At 46.0% G+C, this 19,959-nt stretch overlaps 1 protein-coding gene and 1 long non-coding RNA gene across 7 annotated transcripts in view; one reads left to right on the plus strand and one right to left on the minus strand.

Moving 5' to 3' along the window:
* LOC129706146 (protein Wnt-7b) overlaps positions 1-19,959 on the minus strand; it is an 82,530-nt gene that overhangs the window by 56,408 nt on the left and 6,163 nt on the right. For 4 of the 6 annotated variants that reach the window (XM_055650167.1, XM_055650163.1, XM_055650168.1 and 1 more), the window contains exon 2: positions 8,894-9,120. In XM_055650167.1, the coding sequence (XP_055506142.1) occupies positions 8,894-9,120 (227 nt within the window). Of the gene's footprint in view, positions 1-8,893; positions 9,121-9,702; positions 9,843-10,107; positions 10,248-19,959 lie in introns of those variants that run through there. The other 2 variants (XM_055650166.1, XM_055650165.1) reach the window with 2 other exon arrangements.
* Positions 10,510-14,626, plus strand: LOC129706147 (uncharacterized). The gene is made up of 3 exons (XR_008725013.1): positions 10,510-10,647; positions 12,258-12,442; positions 13,991-14,626. It is a non-coding gene; the product is annotated as an uncharacterized LOC129706147 (long non-coding RNA).

Genomic DNA, 19,959 nt, shown 5'->3' on the forward strand with positions numbered 1-19,959 from the left:
AATATACCAAAATCTTACGTTGCTTTATGTGCATTACAAATTTGCATTTAAAATTAGCATTATTGATCTGTTAGTCCGGAAAAACAGATAATCCAGCTCGACTCTGGACCCAAGGATGCTGGAAAATCGGTGATGGATGTGTATCATAAAAATATACACTTTATGATGAATTTCCTCACCTTTTAAAATCTTGAGTCACGGATTGTTACAACGCAGTGTGGTCAGGTTTCTCCTTTACATCTTCTTTAGTTTGTCATTTATGCAACTCAGGTTCTGCTCAGCCTCAGAGCAACAGGAGCAAGGTTCTAAAATTCCATACTCAGATGACACACACTATTATTAAAGGTAGACAAAAATGCTGGAGAAACTCAGCGGGTGAGGCAGCATCTATACTGCCACACCCGCTGAGTTTCTCTCCAGCAATTTTGTCTACCTTTGGTTTTTCCAGCATCTGCAGTTCTTTCTTAAACACACTATTATTGTGATGTTCCAAGGCTTTAGCTAAAATTGTTTGATTCTGAGCATCAGGCATTAGGTTAGACATCACAGCACTTCATGCAGTAACAATTCTTGATGTTATACAGTTTTGTACAGAATTGTAGCGTTGTATACAGTGCAACATCATAAAGCCAACTCAATTGAATTCTGCAATGAAATGAATTTTAAAAAACTATAAATGAAAAAAGCAAAATTGTTATTTAATGCAGAGGCAAAATATAATTAATCTGAAATAAAGACAAAAGCAGAAAATGTTGAAAATAGTTGAAGGAACAATTAGCATTTCAATTGAATGTATTTGTTGTACTTAATGGATTTATAAGGACTTCTGTATTCTTTTTAATGGTTTTGTTTGACATTTCACAGAGGTTACATATAGCGCTGCACAGTTTATTGTAGCAGTTATGCTGGTCATCCCCTTGTTACAGCAGGGTTTTGTGCCGAAATGGCAGGAGTGAAATAGACCGGTGCTTCTGCAAATGTTTGTTACCAAAGGTTTGTGGATCAATTGTATGCTTCAAAGGTGTTTAAGTTTTAGGTTTAATGCCTGATAAGTATTTTTTGTCACTAAACAAAAGCACTTGTCATCTTGTCATATTGATTACTTAAAGTATTTGATCCCTGGCACTGATAGATTAAATAAGACTCTGAAACATCACTAAATTGTTTGCCAGATGAATTTTACGCCTTGATAAAAACACTTATAAAGAGAATGTCTTTCAAAAGATACATGTGTTTATAGTGAAAAAAAAGCTAATTTAAGTTGATCTCCATTCACTGTGAGCCAAAAGGCCATCTAATACATTTAATTGGCATCAAAATGATCCTTGATACTGCATAATTACAGAAACTAGACCTTGTGGCTTTGAAGGTGCTGAAGAGGTTAAACACAGAGCGGCAGAATAACACGTTCCATCTACTTAACTCTAGCAATCCCACGAAGACCTTATGTCTGTTTTATATCACCAAATTTGTATATTTCCTTCTGTAGTGTTGCTATAATTGTGTTATCTCATGCATCTTCAGCCCATGAGTTAAAGCATGTTCTTTAACTATTAGATATAGCTAGTGGCTACCAAGTAGTTCAATTTACTAAGTGCTAATGATCAAAAGCACTAAGTTGGTATGAACATTTAAACGCCTTGAGGGATCCACCAGGGTTTTGGTTAAGACAGTGGAATTGCTGGATTGATTTAACCTGCTTCTGAACAACTACTGACCAATGGCTAGAAGGCAATGCAAAAGATGCAATATAAATTCTAAGCAACCAAACCGCTAACAATGATAGAATATGGTACAGCAATGCTGCTCAAATAACCGGGTGGCAAGGTGGCGCAGTGGTAGGGTGTTGAGATCAAGGCATTGATGAGACCACATCCCTTGTGTGAGAAAGATGCCCCTCAGGTTCCTCTTAATTCTTTCCATCTCCATAGTACAAGTGTGGTCAAGGAAAGAGCATTCACGTCACGGCCCTGTCTCCACCGATCTTTCCAGCACCACGCACAAGCACAAGAAGCAACAAGACAGACACCTTTGTGCAGATGCCGAGAAGTGTCTTCAGCTCTGGCTGAACAACTTCTAATCTTGAATGTGGACTCGATAAAAAGAAGTAGTACAAGTATGATCTCTGACATAACTAAAGCAAAAGGCAATACTCAGGAATTTACATGTTAATTTCCACATGGTAAATATTTGTTTAATTAAAAAATAATTAACAACCAATACTGAAGGAAATTCAGGAAATGTCATCCAATGATAGGGGGGGTGAAAGGAATTGAAGATGCTGCAATCTGGAACAAAACACACATTGCTGGAGTAACTCAATGGCAGAGGCAGCCTTTGTGGAGCCTATGGATAAGTGATGTTTCAGGTCGGAACGCTTCTTCAGACCAAATATATGGTGTCTCAAACAAGCTGCCACAAATTTGATAATTATCAGATATTTTCTATCCATAATCTCTTTGCAAGCTACATATTGCTTTGACTAATGGCAATAATTCCCTGACTTTCAAAAACAAGTCACGGGAGCCCACATGATAGAGCAAATGGGTCAAAGTTTAGCGTCACATCCCAACAAAACTATCTCAAAGTATACAGTGTGCATGTCAGATTTGTTTTGTGGGTGCAAACGTACAAAGCTAACATACAGACCAGACTCCCAATCATTCACTCCATTTATACCTCACGTTGCCTCGGGTAAGCAGCCAATATAATCAGCCTGTCATTCCTTCTTCTCCCCATTCCCATCGGGCAAAAGGTACAAAAGCTTGAAAGCACGTACCACCAGACTCAGGAACAGTTTCTTCCCCTCTGCTATCAGACATATATAAACAGTCCTCCCATACACTAGGGTATAGTCTCGATCTTCCAACCTACTTCATTGCACACATTGGATATTTTCTCTGGGACTGAAATGCGCCAATGGTGAAAACTATATTCTGCACTCTTGTTCTTTTCCCTTTGTTCTACCTGTTGTATCTGTGTACGGCTTGGTTGTATTTATGTAGAGTATTATCTGATTTAATTGGCTAACATACAAAGATAAGCTTTTCATTCCAGTGCAGGTGACAATAATAAACCAATACATTCCTACACTTCCCATCCTGTCACTGGGATGTTCCCGAGCCGAGATGCTGGCTCAGTGAAACATGTCAACTATTTACCTTTGAAAAGGTAATAAGCAAACATTTGTACAGCATGTCTGTCTTGTCCTGACACCAATACATTTCTATTCAAGAAAATGAGTAGAAAGTTTTGAAAAAGTAATTCTGTAACAATGCTCAGTAGGTAGCAATAATTTTAAATTGATTGCAGGAAGTACCATTGCAGCAAATACTGAAATGTAAGCTGTTGTCTGGTTTTATTACACATCTGTTCCTTTTAAAGACATTAAGCAAATATTTCTCAATGATTAACGCATCTTATGATTCAAAACCATTGAGCCCGACTAATCCATTATTTGGAACAGTCATTTTCTATCGGGTTGCCTAATAAGTAGTATCGGATACCTCACTTTTATTCGGAATTTTGTCATACAATGTTTGCAAATGGTTACGCATCCGAAAGCCATGTTCTGCAGACATAGCAAACACAGATTTAATCCATGTCCGTTCTCTCTGCTGGCATGAGTCAGAGCTGCTTATTGTGAAATGGAAGTAGGAAACAATAAGCAACAGGTTCCCAATCTGCCTGTTGCTGGAATTTTAATGCAGCTGACGTTAGTGGTCTTTGGTAACAGACAGTGCCCAAAAGGGAAGACATTTCATGAGGACGTAGATTTGGAGGACACACATTGACAGAGAGTGTCAATTATTCATCTTCTCAGACTTTAATCATCTTCATGTTGCCATTGTTCAACCTTCAAAGTAACCAAGGAAATAACGGATACAGTAACAACAAGGCATTAACCAAACAGGACGGTCATCACAAATCCGAAGAGGAAGCAAATCATCTTCCATCTTTCACTCAGTCCAAAATTAGTGTGGAATATGCCAGTTATTCTAGTTTATCAATATTTTAATAATTACATTCTTTGAGTTGAGTTTGAGTTTAGTTTTTTGTCACGTGTGCCGAGGTACAGTGAAAAGCTTTTCATGCGTGCTAACCAGTCAGCGGAAAACCAATACATGTCTACAACCGATCCATCCACAGTGCACAGATACATGAAGGGAATAACGTTTAGTGCACGATAAAGCCAGTAAAGTCCGATCAAAGATAGTCTGAGCTTCCAAGAGCATAATTCAATTAAAACTTCAAAAGATATCCCCAAAAAACTGGTAATTTGTGTTAAAAAATTGTGATTGGTCCAACATCTGTTGGATCCACCTCACCAAACAGAATTAACACTCCTGCACTTCTCTGGGCCACGTGTACAAGTCCTTCCTTACAGTCTTCCCGCAATACTGAGACGGCCATGAGGTCCGTGCAGTGTTGTGTGCTGAACCAACCCCCAAGTGTAACTGAATACCTTCTCTCAAAGTTGCCATTAAACTTAAGAGTGTTTTATATCTCTGACATTTTGAGACATTTAAGAACTAGTCGGTTGAAGATCAAGGGCAAGTCACACCATGGCCACTCCCTCTTCCATCGGGCAAGAGGTATAGAAGTGTGCAAATGCAGATTAAGGGACAGTTTCTTCCCAGCTGTTATCAGGCAACTTAAACATCCTACCAACAACTAGAGAGCACTCCTGAACTACGATCGATGTCACTGGAGACCCTTGGACTATCATTGATCGGACTTTACTTGCTTTATGACAAAACTTCATTCACGGTATTCCCTTCATGTATCTGTACACTGTGGATGGCTCGTTTGTAATCATGTATTGTCTTTCCGCTGACTGGTTAGCACATAACAAAATCTTTTCACTGTACCTCGTTACACGAGACAATAAACTAAACTCAAATTTTAAAATTTGAAGTAAATTTGATTTTACTTTTTCAAAACTTGTTACAATATTTAATTAAAAATGTGAAACAACAGCAAATATATCTAAACATAATTTACACTTTGGCTCATAATTTACAGGAATCCCCATCGAATCCGACAGTGTTTCAAATCCTCTGCCATATTTAATCTGCAGCTGGAACTAAATGGTGATTCTTCAATACATTGCATGAGAATCCCAACAAGACTGGACCTTGATGTTGGACTCCATTGAGTAAACGAGAATGGTGATAGATTTAGCCCATGGAAGATGCTTGCAAATCATAGACTTGCAACACATGTGTGCAAGTCCAAGACTTACTTCTGCTTGAGAACTCCACAGAGACAGCACCAGAGGTCAGGATCGAACCCGGCTCTCTGGCGCTGTGAAGCAGCTCTACCAGTTGAGTCACTGTACCACCACATGTGCAGCATGCCTGGACAACATGCAGTCTGTGATTTTTTAAGTGTTGGCTCCAGGTAAAGAAAATGAACCAATTTGATATCCTTTGGCATTACTGTAAAAGATTCTTCATGGTTAACATCCAGGGGAGGTGCATGGGAAGGATCACTCGCGGCAGGAATGTAATTAGAATAACCAGATTAAAAATTGTGTTATATATATATAGAAACAATGCTAAGTATTGCAATAACAGGCAACAACAGCAGGCCAAAGGCTACAACAAGTAACTCACCCACCAACTCCCTGAAACTATCTAATGGGTCAAGGCTGGAGAGTAATGGACTACCATCCACTGCCCTGGATAATTACAGCTGAAACAACTGAGAACTAGCATGATGCTGTCCCATACACAGTAGCTGCTTAGTTCCCTCCCATCCATGGTGATGAGCTCCACCAGTGTATATTCTCCGCATGATGCAACACAACTTGGCAAACCTTCTTCAACGGCAGCCTCCACATCCACAACATTTACCATCGAATATCGGAGACAATTTCCACCCCTGCTCCCAACAGCAAGAGGTACAGCAGCAGGAAGATTGTTCCCGATGTTAGGGAAGTCCAGGACAAGGGGTCACAGCTTAAGGATAAAGGGGAAATCCTTTAAAACCGAGATGAGAAGAACTTTTTTCACGCAGAGAGTGGTGAATCTCTGGAACTCTCTGCCACAGAGGGTAGTTGAGGCCACTTCATTGGCTATATTTAAGAGGGAGTTAGATGTGGCCCTTGTGGCTAAGGGGATCAGGAGGTATGGAGAGAAGGCAGGTACGGGATACTGAGTTGGATGATCAGCCATGATCATATTGAATGGCGGTGCAGGCTCGAAGGGCCGAATGGCCTACTCCTGCACCTAATTTCTAAGTTTCTATGTTTCTATGTACAGAAGCTTGGACCATTCACAGTGACTGGCAGGCCCCTGGGGAGTGTAACTGGTACTTGAGGGGGAACTTTTTCCACACAGAGGGTGGCGGGTATATGAAACGAGGAGGTAGTTGAGGCAGGTGCTATTACATTTAAAAGACATTTGAACAGGTAAATGGATAGGAAAGGTTTGGAAGTAATTTGGGCCAAACACAGGTAGGTGGGCCCAGTGTAGATAGGGCATCTTGGTCAATGTGGGCAAGTTGGGCCGGAGGGCCTGTTTCCGTGCTGTGTGCTGCAAGTTTGAAAGCAGGCCAAATTCGGGAACCGCTTCTTACCCTCTGTTATTAGGCTTTTGAAAATGGGGTACATTTGTCTGATTCACCTCGATCTAACCCATTACGGACTTTGGATTTTGTCTCTGGAACTGAACTTCTGAAGAAGGGTCTCGATCCGAAATGTCACCCATTCCTTCTCTCCAGAGATGCTGCCTGTCCCGCTGAGTTACTCCAGCTTTTTGAGTCTATCTTTGTCTCTGGAACTGATGTGCCACAATGCTGAGAACTTTATTCTGCACTCCGTGTCTTCTCCTTTGTTCTACCGTTTGTTTTTGGAGTTTGACCTGATTGTATCTGTGTATTGCATATATATCGGATACAATCCGATCTGTTTGGATAGCAAAGCTTTCCACTGTACAGTGTCCCGGTGTAGGTGACAATCACAAGGCCAGGGTTAGAACCAGCAGGGCTATAAGCTGCCATGTTGTTCAACAAGTGAACACCACCCAGACACCTTGCCCTTCAGACAATGGCTGAATGAGAATCCTGGAGCTGCTCTGCTTGTATGCGCTAGAATTTAGAAGATTGAGGGAGGGATCTTATAGAAACTTACAAAATTCTAAGGGGTTGGACAGGCTAGATGCAGGAAGATTGTTCCCGATGTTGGGGAAGTCCAGAACAAGGGGTCACAGTTTGAGGATAAAGGGGAAATCTTTTAGGACCTGAGATGAGAAAAAAATTTTTCACACAGAGAGTAGTGAATCTGTTGAATTCTCTGCCACAGAAGGTAGTTGAGGCCAGTTCATTGGCTATATTTAAGAGGAAGTTAGATGTGGCCCTTGTGGCTAAAGGTATCAGGGGGGTATGGAGAGAAGGCAGGTACAGGATGCTGAGTTGGATTATCGTATTGAATGGCAGTGCAGGCTCGAAGGGCCGAATGGCCTACTCCTGCACCTATTTTCTATGTTTCTATGCTCGAAGGGCCGAATGGCCTACTCCTGCACCTATTGTCTATTGTCTACCAACGTCGCCGTTGTACTGCTGGAACGGTTCGGGAAGGGCTGCTCGCCGACAACTTCTCAAGGGCAGGCAGGCGGGCAGGGATGGGCAGCGGAGTAGTGGCTCAGCCAATGACGCACACATGCTATGCAAGAATAATAGACAATTGTATTTTTTCTCGTGTGTAGGGCGATTACCGAGACAGCATTGAATACACGCAGAAACCCGCGTTGCGTAATCCGGTGCAGTGCTGATGTACATTCAGGTACGATGAATCCCTCGGGCAGGTGCTTTCTAGTTTATGAACGGCAATAGTCAGCGCACCGCAAGTAGCCGGGCAGACTGTAGCAGCGAGCATTATTACCAAGTCATCTGTCCGCACCTATCCTTTGAACTTGGTTTAGCAACAGTTATACATGCACTGGGTTGACGTCAGGCACGCCGGATAGTCGATATTTTTTTTGTGTGTGCCTTTTGGACTGGCAGGGGGGGAAGGAAGCAGGGGAATATCAATCACATCTATCGCCTCCGCCAGTCAGACAGAAATTCCTGCTGCACCTGAGCAGAAACAATGTCCCCTTTGTTGTGGAAGGTGTGTGCTGCGATTTCAAGGGGCGGTCGGAGCGATACTCGCGTTGATATTGTCTGCAGCACAGTGTGCAGGGCGTTCAAGTTCTAGTGCGCGCTGTGCAGAGGCAACAACGACACATGTGCAACGCAGGATATTCACAACTACTGCCGAGTAAAAGAGTTAGAATGTACACAAAAATGCTGGAGAAAGTCAGCGGGTGCAGCAGCATCTATGGTGCGAAGGAAATAGGCAACGTTTCGGGACGAAACGTTGCCTATTTCCTTCGCTCCATAGATGCTGCTGCACCCGCTGACTTTCTCCAGCATTTTTGTCTACCTTCGAATTTTCCAGCATCTGCAGTTCCTTCTTAAACAAAAGAGTGTTATGCCCCTGTCCGACTTAGGAAACCCGAACGGAAACCTCTGGAGACTTTGAGCCCCACCCAAGGTTTCCGTGAGGTTCCCGGAGGTTTTTGTCAGTCTCCCTACCTGCTTCCACTACCTGCAACCACCTGCAACCTCCGGGAACCGTATGGAAACCTTGGGTGGGGCGCAAAGTCTCCAGCGGTTTCCGTTCAGGTTTCCTAAGTGGGACAGGGGCATTAGAATAGTCACTGTGTTAAAATAATGCGGGGGGGAGTGTGTGGAAAACACCTGCTCCCTGTAAGGTGGCAGCAGCAGTTTGACTGGATATCTACCCCTGCCCCCCCCGCCCCCCCCCCCCTCCCCCCCCCCCCCATTGCTTTGAGCTCTGGTGAGTTAACATCACCATACAGGGGCCGCTTGGACCTGTGTTACTCACCCACTCGTAGCTCCTGTCCGAAGACGGTTTTCTCCCCGAGGGCCGAGCAATTCCAGCGGCCGTACCTGAACTGATATTGGCACTCGTTGATACCCATCTGTGCCCCTTCGCCGATCACGATGATGGCATCCGGGCGGCTCTGACAGATGGCCCGCTGCCGGGGCGCCAGTCCGGGGATCTTGTTGCAAATGATATTCGCTCCCAAGGCGACAACTGAGGACAGCGCTCTGAAACACAACAACAAAAGCAAATCAAACCGGTGGCCGGATCCGGGGAGCGACTGCTGGGCTCCCTCGGCAAGAAATCGCATTTGCGCGAGTCTTTCCAAACTAACAACGTTGGTTGGGTTGGCAGGCGTCCACTCCACTCAATGGCCAGAAGTGGCCACCTTGAACTGGGCAACTGGACGCCAGTCGGTCTGCATGGTGCGATCCTTGCCCGGTTTAAACACGGAAGTGCAAGGCCAAGCGGTTTAAACGAGGAACACGTTCTACAGAGGAGAGATTTCCATTCTCTCCCCCACTCGCCAAACTTCTGTCCTCCCCCCCCCCCCCCCCCCCTCCCCTCCCCTCCGTCAGTGAGAAGAATAACCCACCACAGATTCTCGGAGAGCACCCCCCCCCCCCCCCCCCCACACAATAATGTAAGATTAGGCGGCCGGGGGGGGGGGGGGGGGCGAGGAGAGGGAGAGAATGTGTACCTGCGGATTAATTTTAAACCGATGAAATTCGGAATGGGATTTCAAACGCAGGGGAGGACGAGAGGGAATTAGTATCAGCGGGAGCCAAGCGACACGCACTTTGCCCTACCTAGCAAGGCTGAGCGAAACCCTCCCCTGATAACGAGCGCAATGTGCTTCTCTCCTTTCCTCCCCATTCTGGCGGAAAGTGAACGCCAGATTTGACAGATTATTTTGAAACATTTCAGGGGAGGGGAAACTTGAGGCTGACTAACTGTGCGGCGTGAGTCGGCGAGTGTCAGCTCCTGTAAAAAACGACCAAAGAGCAGGAGAGAGAAACGCGCTAAGGTATGATGACCCCAGCGTCTAATGATCACAAGAAAACACAAGAGGGGAGGGAGAGAAAAAAAAGCCAGGCGCTCTTTCTCTTGCAAGTATCAGAATACACAGACGGCGCGGCAAAGTTACGGCGCAAACTGCCTTCAAGATTTGCGAGGATGTTTATATATATTTTTAAATGTTTGTTCTGACTTACAGGTAGCTTCCGCTGGTGAGTATAAGGAACATCTGCGGGTAATAAACTGAGAGGAGCACACTGCGGGATAAAAAGATGATCATAGTCGAGTTCTTCGCCAATCGCCGCGGGTGCCCTGGGTTTTATTGAAAAGGCAATGCTGGATGTCTCGGGGCTGCTCCTTCTTTCCCAAATTCTTCGGCACTCCGTCTTGTCCAGTGTCTTGCCGCTAGATTGGCGTTTTTGCCTCTCTTTCATGACGGAGCAGTGGTTTGCAGTTGTTGGGAGTTGCTGTTCGAATGGTTGAGTGTTTTGTGAGAGTTCATCCGCTCTCGGGAGATCGCCTGTTGCAATTGGGCAGACGGGATAATCCCAGCCGCCGCAATCCGCCCACTCCCTTTTCAAAACCACAATGGGGCAAAAATGACAATGAAAACTCGCCCTGATCCGCTGGCAGACAACTAGAGAAATCCCACACGACCATCGAACTCGCTTTCTACAGGGGGGCGAAATGGCGAGTGGACTCTGCGGTGCAGTGCAACTGAATGGAATTGGTCACAAGTAGGTTAGGAAGGGGGGGAGCGGGAGAGAGGGCGAGGGGAGGGAAGGGGGTGCGGTGGGGAGTGCGGAGAGGGAGGGAAGGGGGGGAGGGAGAGTCCGCCGGTTTGGCAGTAAAGTGATCTATTTGTATCCATGTGTTTAGCAACACTAAGAGAGGGAGAGGTGATTCAAGAGTTGATGTACAACTTTAAACATGTCCCAGAAGCAAATGGCGATGTATGTTTATACTTTACTCGAGGGCTGACCATGTATCGTGTTATTTGGGGTCTTGCATTTGACACGCCGTGTTTGTATGTGTGTGTGAGAGAGAGACAGAGAGGAAGAATGTAAAGCGTGAAAGTTGCCCCTCCGCACATACTTACCGCCAGTCACTGGGGTGTGTGTACATGACACAACATTGGCATTCAGCGGAGAGGGAGACGGACAATGTCGTGACATTTAAAAATGTCGGATGGGGTTAGTAATCAAGGCCCCACGTGGAAAATCAAACGAAAGGTCTGACTGTGGGAAGAGTCTTTGAGACACAAACCCCGTTTGGTTATTTGGTCTGAGAAGATTTAGTCTCATTTGGTTTAAAGCAGAGATAGATAGATTGTTGAAGGTAGACAAAAGTGCTGGAGAAACTCAGCGGGTGAGGCAGCATCGATGGAGCGAAGGAAATAGACAACGTTTCGGGCCGAAACCCTTCTTCAGACTGATATGTGTTTAGTCAAAGAAGAAGTAGAAGAAAAAAGGGTTTCGGCCCGATAGATGCTGCTGCACCCGCTGAGTTTCTCCAGCACTTTTGTTTACCTTCGATGGGAGGAGGGGGGGGGGGGGGGGATGGTGTCCGCTATTGCCGGTTGTCGGCGGTAACCGAGTGGGGAGGGGGGAGCGGTCAGTCCAAGGGGGAAGGGGGGGAAAGATGGTGTGGATGGGGGGGGGGGGGGGGAGGTGTCTAGGTGGCAGCAGGAGGGGGGGGGGGGGTTGGTTGAATGAGGAGCAGGTGTCTAGGTTGCAGCAGGTCCCCGTTCCAAACAGAAAGTGTGCCTTTTTGGCGAAGGGGGACCTAATTTGGAGTGGGGAGAGGAATTTTTAAGCGTTATGAATTATTAAAAGACATTTAATATCGCGATTTGAAATCAATTGATGAGTAAAAGGTGGAGTGTTCAGATAATGAGGTTGGGTCAAAAATAAGTCCTTGGGTCCTCCGGGTCTGCTCGTTCGTTCCATTGAGACATGGCTTAAGCTAACCCTGGCCTCAGCTTCACCTGCCTGTTTTCTCCCGATGACACACACTCAGCAGACGGAATTAATGTCCCTCTATCCCCTGCATATCCACATGCCTATCTATTCTGCCCAACCTTAAACACAACGGTGTCTAAGAGGCATGTGGATATGCAGGGGATAAAGGGACACCGATCACCTGCAGGTAAATGAGATTGGTGTAACTTGGCATCATGTTCGGCACAGACATTCCTGTGTTCCATAAATATATTCAATTACTCGGCTTCCACCATCCCCATTTGAATAAGGGTCTCGACCCGAAACGTCACCCATTCATTCCCTCCAGAAATGCTGCTTGTCCCTCTGAGTTACTCCAACGCTCTGTGTCTATCTTCGGCTTTCAGGATCCTCTGGGTACAACGTGGACTGGAGCAAGTTGCGGAGAATGACACTACCAGATAAACATGGACAAGCTTTGATTCTGACAACGTGCTGTTTCCGAAGCGAGGGACAGTGTAAACCTGTATATTGAATGGTGAAAAAAATCTTTTCATACCAAGAGTTGTCTCAATTTGGTTTCACGGGCAAGGTAAGCTTTCATTCAACGAGGAAATCAAACGTTGATATCTGAAGAAACAAAGGCATGCAGTTGCTGGTTTATACCGAAGATGGACACAAAGTGTTGGAGTAACTCAGTGGATCAGGCAGCATCTCTGAAGAAAAAGGATGGGTCGAGTCTGAAGAAAGGTACCGACCCGAAACATCATCTTTCCATTTTATATAGAGATGCTGCCGGAGCCGCTGAGTTACTCCAGCACTTTGTGTCACGTGTGAAGTGGTGTCGCCCCCAGAGGCCTCGCTGAGATGGCAACACGACTCTTGTAGGTTGATATACGTGGTGAGACCCCACCAGGTCTTGTGATCCCATAATGGACATCAGACTGTCCGGCATGGCCAGCCTCACGCTGCCTGCACTTAACATTGACCCGGGCAGACCGGCTATGGCCATGTACACTGTTCCTTGGCAAATATCCTTTAAATATCACCAGGATCAAAGATGGAGGGAGAAGGAGATGGGGGAGTAAGGATAGGGTGGAGCTCGGGGGGGAGGGGAAGGGGGTGGGGGGGGGGGGGTGGGGGCGCTGGAACGGGGGAGAGAATCAACACACCTGTTTAAGCGTATATGCGGACAGCTCTTAAACCACCAGCTGATGACTTGAACCCCTTCGGCCTCAGTCAGAGTAACTCCATCGTCAAACTGCCCCTCACCTGTATCCACCTGTCACCCAGTCTGAAGGAGGGTCCCGACCTGAAGCGTCAGGTATCAATTTCCCCCACACATGCTGTCTGACCCGCTGAGTTCCTCCAGCACTTTGTGTTTTGCTCAAATTTCCAGCATCTGCAGTTCCTTGTGTACCCACCTATCACTTGCCATGCTTTGACCCCCATAGCCTCTTTCCCACCTATCTCCCCTCTACTCCATCAGTCTGAAAAAGGGTCTTGAGCCGAAACGTCGACTTGTCCATTTCCCTCCACAGATGCTGCCTAACCCGCCGAGTTCCTCCAGCACTTTGCGTTTTGATCAAGGTTCCAGCACCTGCAGTTCCTTGCGCGACCCCTAGCAGTGCGCCTGTGACAGTTCGGAGTGACGCTGGTTCGTTCCCGGCTGAGGATCTAACGGGGATCTAACATCATGGATCAAATTCTATCATAACACGTGAATTGAAACTGTAATTTATGGAGAGCGAAGTTGCCAGTGGTAACAGTACACCTGCGAATTGCGATTAGATTCCCGAGTTTAATCTCCAAACCAATGTTACAAGTGGCTGCCGAGCGACCACGTGTTGCCTGCAACGAGTCAGTGCACAAACCACGTTTGCAACGAGGCGGCTGATCAAAGACAACTAAAGACTGTGGCTAGAATTATGAGATCACAAGACCTGGTGGTCTCACCACATATATCACACAACACGAAGCCAACTTTATGATTGTGGGTGTCCCCCCCCAACCAACCCACCAACGTACTGTATATCATTTTATACTCTTAACGGGCTTGTTTTTGGCTGTAGTGACGCTTTGCTTTGTGATCAGCGTTTGGGGCCGGCATTAATCAGAACGTGTTTACATTCCTCTCCAGCTCGGCTCCACCTTGAATGTAGAGCGCTGGCAAGCGGCAGTATTCTTGCACCGAAGTACTTGGACGCAAAGACAATATTGCCAAAGGACAATGTGTGTGCAAAGTCTGATCCCAAACACATGCAATGTTTACAATCGGCACTTTCATACAATACAGTGAGACTTTCAACAGCCCCTTTCATTATGAAACGCCACGCGCTGTACACTTTGCAACAATGCATGAAAGGGAGGTTTGGTGGATGTGTATTATGCAATAACCTTCCGCCACAAGCCCTTCTCTACCTTAGTCTGCTCGAATGCAAGCCGCAACTTGTAGTCCTGCACCTTAGCGTGTTCCAGGAGGCAGCGCTTCGTGGGGGAAGATGAGAAGACTGTCTGTCATCGTGCGTTTCAGGTAAGGATAAGATCCATTGAGTGATACAGCGTGGAAACAGACCGCTCGGCCCAACTTGCCCACACCGGCCAACATGTCCCAGCTACACTAGTCCCACCTACCCGCGTTTGGTCCATATCGAGGGATATAAACCTGTCCTATCCTGTCATTCGTAACTGTCACTGTATGTCATGTTGTTACTTGTGGGCGGAGCACCAAGGCAAATTCCTTGTATGTGAATACTTGGCCAATAAACTTACTATCCATGTACCTGTCTAACTGTTTCTTAAATGTTGGGATAGTCCCTGCCTCAATTACCTCCTCTGGCAGCTTGTTCCATACACCCACCACCCTCTGTGTGAAAAAGTTCTGCCCCGTGTCCCACTTAGGAAACCTGAACAGAAACCTCTGGAGACTTTGCGCCCCACCCAAGGTTTCCGTGCGGTTCCCGGAGGTTTTTATCAGTCTCCCTACCTGCTTCCACTACCTGCAACTTCCGGCAACCACCTTGCAACCTCCGGGAACCGCACGGAAACCTTGGGTGGGGCACAAAGTCTTCAGAGGTTTCCGTTCAGGTTTCCTAAGTGGGACGGGGGCATTACTCCTCAGAATTCTATTAAATATTCCCCTTCACCTTAAACCTATGGCCTCTGGTCCTCTAGTCACCTACTCTGGGCAAGAGACTCTGTGCATCTATCCAATCTATCCCTCTCATTGTTTTAGAGGTGCAGAGGGGAGACACAAAGTACTGGAGTCACTCAGCAGGTCAGGCACATCTCAGGAGAACATGGACACATGATGTATATGAAGGAACTGCAGATGCTGGTTTACACCGAAGAGAGACACAAAATGCTGGAGTAACTCAGCGGGACAGGCAGCATCTCTGGAGAAAGGGAATGGGTGACTTATTGTGTCGAGACCCTTCTTCAGACTGATTAGTGGGGAGGGGGAGAAATTTGGGGGAGAGGAGGAGCAGGATAAAGCTTGGCAGGTAATAGGTGAACACAGGTGGGGCGGGGGTTGGAGCAAAGGCCATAGATTAACAGAATAAGAGGGTGATACGAACAAGATTTATTTTCCACTGGACTGATTGGCACTTTGAATACACTGAGGTTGGAGCCAGAGATGGTCACAATGTTTATGTAACATCCAGACCAGCATTTGAATGGCAGTGGATGCAACTGAGCAAGCGCTGGTGAATGGGGTTAGTACACATGGGTACTTGTGATGAGTACATACACAGAGGACCCAGAGATCTGGTGCTATGTTGTGCAGCTCTGTAACTCCACGTCCCAGGCAGGCACAATGGCTTTTTCCATCAAAAGTTCAATGTACAAAATCATGAGAGGAATAGATCGGGTAATCGCACAGTCTCTTGCCCAGAGTAAAGGAATCGAGAACCAGAAAACATATATTTAAGGCAAGGGGGGAAAGATTTAATAGGAACCCGAGGGATAAAGTTTTCACACAAATGGTGGTGGGTGTATGGAATTAAGCTCCGGGAGGAGGTAGTTGAGGCAGGGACTATCACAACCTAGAAAAGGGGTGGAAGATTGCAACCTTCACGTGGTCCGTCCTGTTTCGACTAATGCAATCAACTCGACGTGCACAAACAGAAGATCAAATAGAACAAGTTGTCCTACAGCTTTAGGCTGTGCACGCCACACGAAAGAAGAAGAACCTTTAAAAAAACATTTAGACAGGTACATGTTGAAGACATATTTCGAGGAACATGGGCCAAACACAGTCAGGTGGGACTAGTGTAGATGGGCCATGTTGGTAGGTGTGGGAAAGTTGGATGAAGGGCCTGTCGGCACACTGTATCACTATCTAAATGGATGGCTCTCCAATAATATGGTGCCTGCATGTCACGATGAGTGCTATGGAGCAGTTAGTGATGTACTAGGGTAGAGGCCAACACATCTCTCCACACAAGGCGAGTAAGAGTCGCTTCCCCAAACATTACCTCAAAAACACCCTCCCTGGCCTGGAGGTTTGGTGCATAACAGAAGATTCTCATTTGGTTGGCCTTCCTCAACATTATCCAAACAACTGTTGGACAGTTCCAGGGATAGAAACAAAATCATAAACTGATGACCAACCTCTTTGCTAGAAATTGATGACAAGATTGTGCCCAAGGTTGTAACCAACAGGTTTAAGCCTCTCTGGAGCAAGTGGTCCACTCTGTGCCGTATGCTGCCCTTACAGGAAGATCTCCAAGGTCCATGTGCCATTTAAGGTTCTGATCACTAACGAGGTCAAGTGAACAAAGGCCTTGCTCATGAGCGTGGACCAAGAGAGCCTTTGAAAGATTATTCCTCACGTATAGATATGTTCTCCTAAGCAGGGCTCAGAAATGGAATCCATCATTAGACCCAGAAGCTCTAAACCATCAAAAGCAAATCAGTCATAGTGTCATACAGTGTGGAAACAGGCCCTTCAGCCCAACATGCCCACACCAACCAACATGTCCCATCTACACTAGTCCCACCCACCTGCATTTGACATGAAGCCTTTGAACCTATCCTATCCATGTACCTGTCTAAATTATTTTTAAAACATTGTGATAATACCTGCATCAACTACCTCATCCAGCACCTCATTCCATTACATCCACCACCCTTTGTGTGGAAAAAGTTACCCCTCATGTTCCTATTAAATCTTTCCCTCCTCACCTAATCAGTCCTAAACAAATATTGGGATTGAAAGCTTTCAAATTAGGCCTGGACTGGGGATGGATCTCCTCTATCTCTCTCTCTCTCTCCATCTTATTTGTGCACTGGGTTGATTTCTTCACCACATCCACAGTGGCAGAGTGAGATGAATAATCTGGGCCATGGAGACAGCAGAGTCAATGTCTCTCTATTACAAGATGACAACTCCACCTATTCTATTCAATTCTTTAGATTGAGGGCATTGCTGGCAAGGTCGGTACTTATTCTCATCTACAATTACTCAAGAAGATGGTGGTGAGTATCCTCTTGAGAAACGGCAGTGATGTGAAGATAGAACAGAACTGCAGTGGGACAGGCCCTTTGACAAACAATGGCCGTGCTGAACATGATGCCACAATAAACTAATCTCATCTGCCTGCACATGATCTATATCCCTCCGTTCCCTGCATGTTCATGTGCCTACCTAAAATTCTCTGAAATACCATTATCATATCCGCATCCCTGGCTGTGCATTCTATGACAGTTAGGTCACCAGTGAATGACTTGCCAAGCCATTGCAGAGGACAGTTAAGAGTCAAACACACTGCTGTGTAACTGGAGTCACACACAGATTTAGCTGGGTGAGGGCAACAGATTCAAATTGTCTACTCAGAACCACATCAGTAAACCAATGGACATTTATAACAATCTGATCATTTCATGGTCACCATTATTGAATCTAGTTGTTTTTTTTAATTTTCAGATTGCTGATATAATATTTTCTTAAATTCCACAGCTACTATTGGCAGCATCTGAACTCACAACTCTGGATTGTTAGCCTTGACCTCTGGGCTGCCTGTCTAGTAATTCAATCACTGCACCAGCCACTGAATAGTATTCAAACCGTAAGCTCGCAGGCATTTATGACCATTTCAAACTGATGCTGGGAGCTGGAGTCGACACAAGAGAGTGAAGCTATGTTCCTGGAGAGACAAGTGAAACAACAATTTGTTCTTATCATCATTGTCTGACAGCCTCATGGTGTTGGGTAGATAGTTTGAGACGCAAAGCCTGAACCAAACATTGCGAAGACTGACTCAAAATAACTGGAAGCAAGTGTGTGGAATCTTCTGTCCTGGGATGTCAGGACTGGGTCCTGGGTGTGAAAGTCCTGGGATGTCAGGACATTCATATGAAGAAAGACTGGATAGACTCGGCTTGCACTCGCTAGAATTTATAAGATTGAGGGGAGATCTTATAGAAACTTACAAAATTCTTAAGGGGTTGGACAGGCTAGATGAAGGAAGATTGTTCTGATGTTGGGGAAGTCCAGAACAAGGGGTCACAGTTTAAGGATAAGGGGGAAATCTTTTAGGACTGAGATGAGAAAAAACATTTTTTCACACAGAGAGTGGTGAATCTCTGGAATTCTCAGCCACAGAAGGTAGTTGAGGTCAGTTCATTTGCTATATTTAAGAGGGAGTTAGATGTGGCCCTTGTGGCTAAAGGAATCAGGGGGTATGGAGAGAAGGCAGGGACAAGATACTGAGTTGGATGATCAGCCATGATCATATTGAATGGCAGTGCAGGCTCGAAGGGCCGAATGGCCTACTCCTGCACCTAATTTCTATGTAAATGTCTATATAAATCCCACCATTACTGGTGATAAGATGCAAGATTGTTGCAATGCTGCTCTAAGGTGGCCCAGGTTTGGCCCATTCCCCATAACACCATTGCCACCAATCATTGGAACCATGTTCCATTTCATCCGGAGATCCACAGGGTGGCCATTGCAAATAGAGAAGAACACTCTCAATGCCATGATAATCCTGAAGGCCAGCTTTGTTCCCCTGCCTGCCTTAGCAAATGTTTAGCGGCATAAACAGTGAATTCTCCAATTTCTGGTAGCCCTTGCTGTCTCCTCCCCCCTTCTCAGCCCTCAGGCTCCTCCTCTTCCTCCCCCCCCCCCCCCCCCCCCCCCCCCCCCCCCCCCCCCCCTCAGCGGCCGAAACCCTGAAGGAAATAGGCAACGTTTCGGGCCGAAACCCTTTTGGGTTTCGGCACAAAACGTTGCCTATTTCCTTCACTCCATAGATGCTGCTGCACCCGCTGAGTTTCTCCAGCACTTTTGTCTACCTTCGATTTTCCAGCATCTGCAGTTCCTTCTTAAATAAATGTTTAAGCCTGGTAGGCAAACTGTGTTCATGTATGCCAAGCTTTTGCATGCCCTCCACTCTGAGAAAGCTGGTCTCATCTCACTAACCAATGGACAGAAACATCCCAGCATGCTGGATCTTGTCACACGACCAACTCCTCCAAATGGTCTCCCACTCCCCCCTGCCTACAGCAGACAGCCCTTTCAGCCGTCAAGCTGTAGGGCAATGGTCATCTCAGTATATGCATAGTCCTGAAAGGAGGCAAGGAGGTGGATGTGGGTGGCCTTTTAGACAATCAGATAGGCTTGTGCCAGTGCTAGTGAACAGCACTATCAGTCACAATTCCAATACAGAATGGTACCCATATCATACAGGTGCCATGGAATTATGCTCTCAAGAATGAATTGGACTCGTGGTTCTGTTCTGCTGGGTCAAGCGCTATTGTAAGGTGTTATAGTAATTTCTATTTGTAACTAAATGAACATCAAACACCGGAGACACCTGGAACGGCAGATACTGGTTTACAAAAGGTGATGGAGTAACAGAGGCAGCATCTCTGGAGAACATGGTTAGGTAATGTTTCGGTGGGGACCCAACAACCACCGTTTGTCACTATTGAAGCTTGGTGTTCAAAGGGTGCACCTTGGTATGGTTGCATCCTACACGTTTGCTGAATATTGGACCTTAAATTAATGAGCATTTCACTCAAAAAAACTCATCGCTGAGGTGGTTGACGGGCCTTTGAGACTGGGATGCGCGAGTCCACTTGTTGGGTTTCAGAACCATT

Source organism: Leucoraja erinacea, chromosome 19 (genome assembly GCF_028641065.1).
Source record: "Leucoraja erinacea ecotype New England chromosome 19, Leri_hhj_1, whole genome shotgun sequence".
NCBI lineage: Eukaryota > Metazoa > Chordata > Chondrichthyes > Rajiformes > Rajidae > Leucoraja > Leucoraja erinaceus.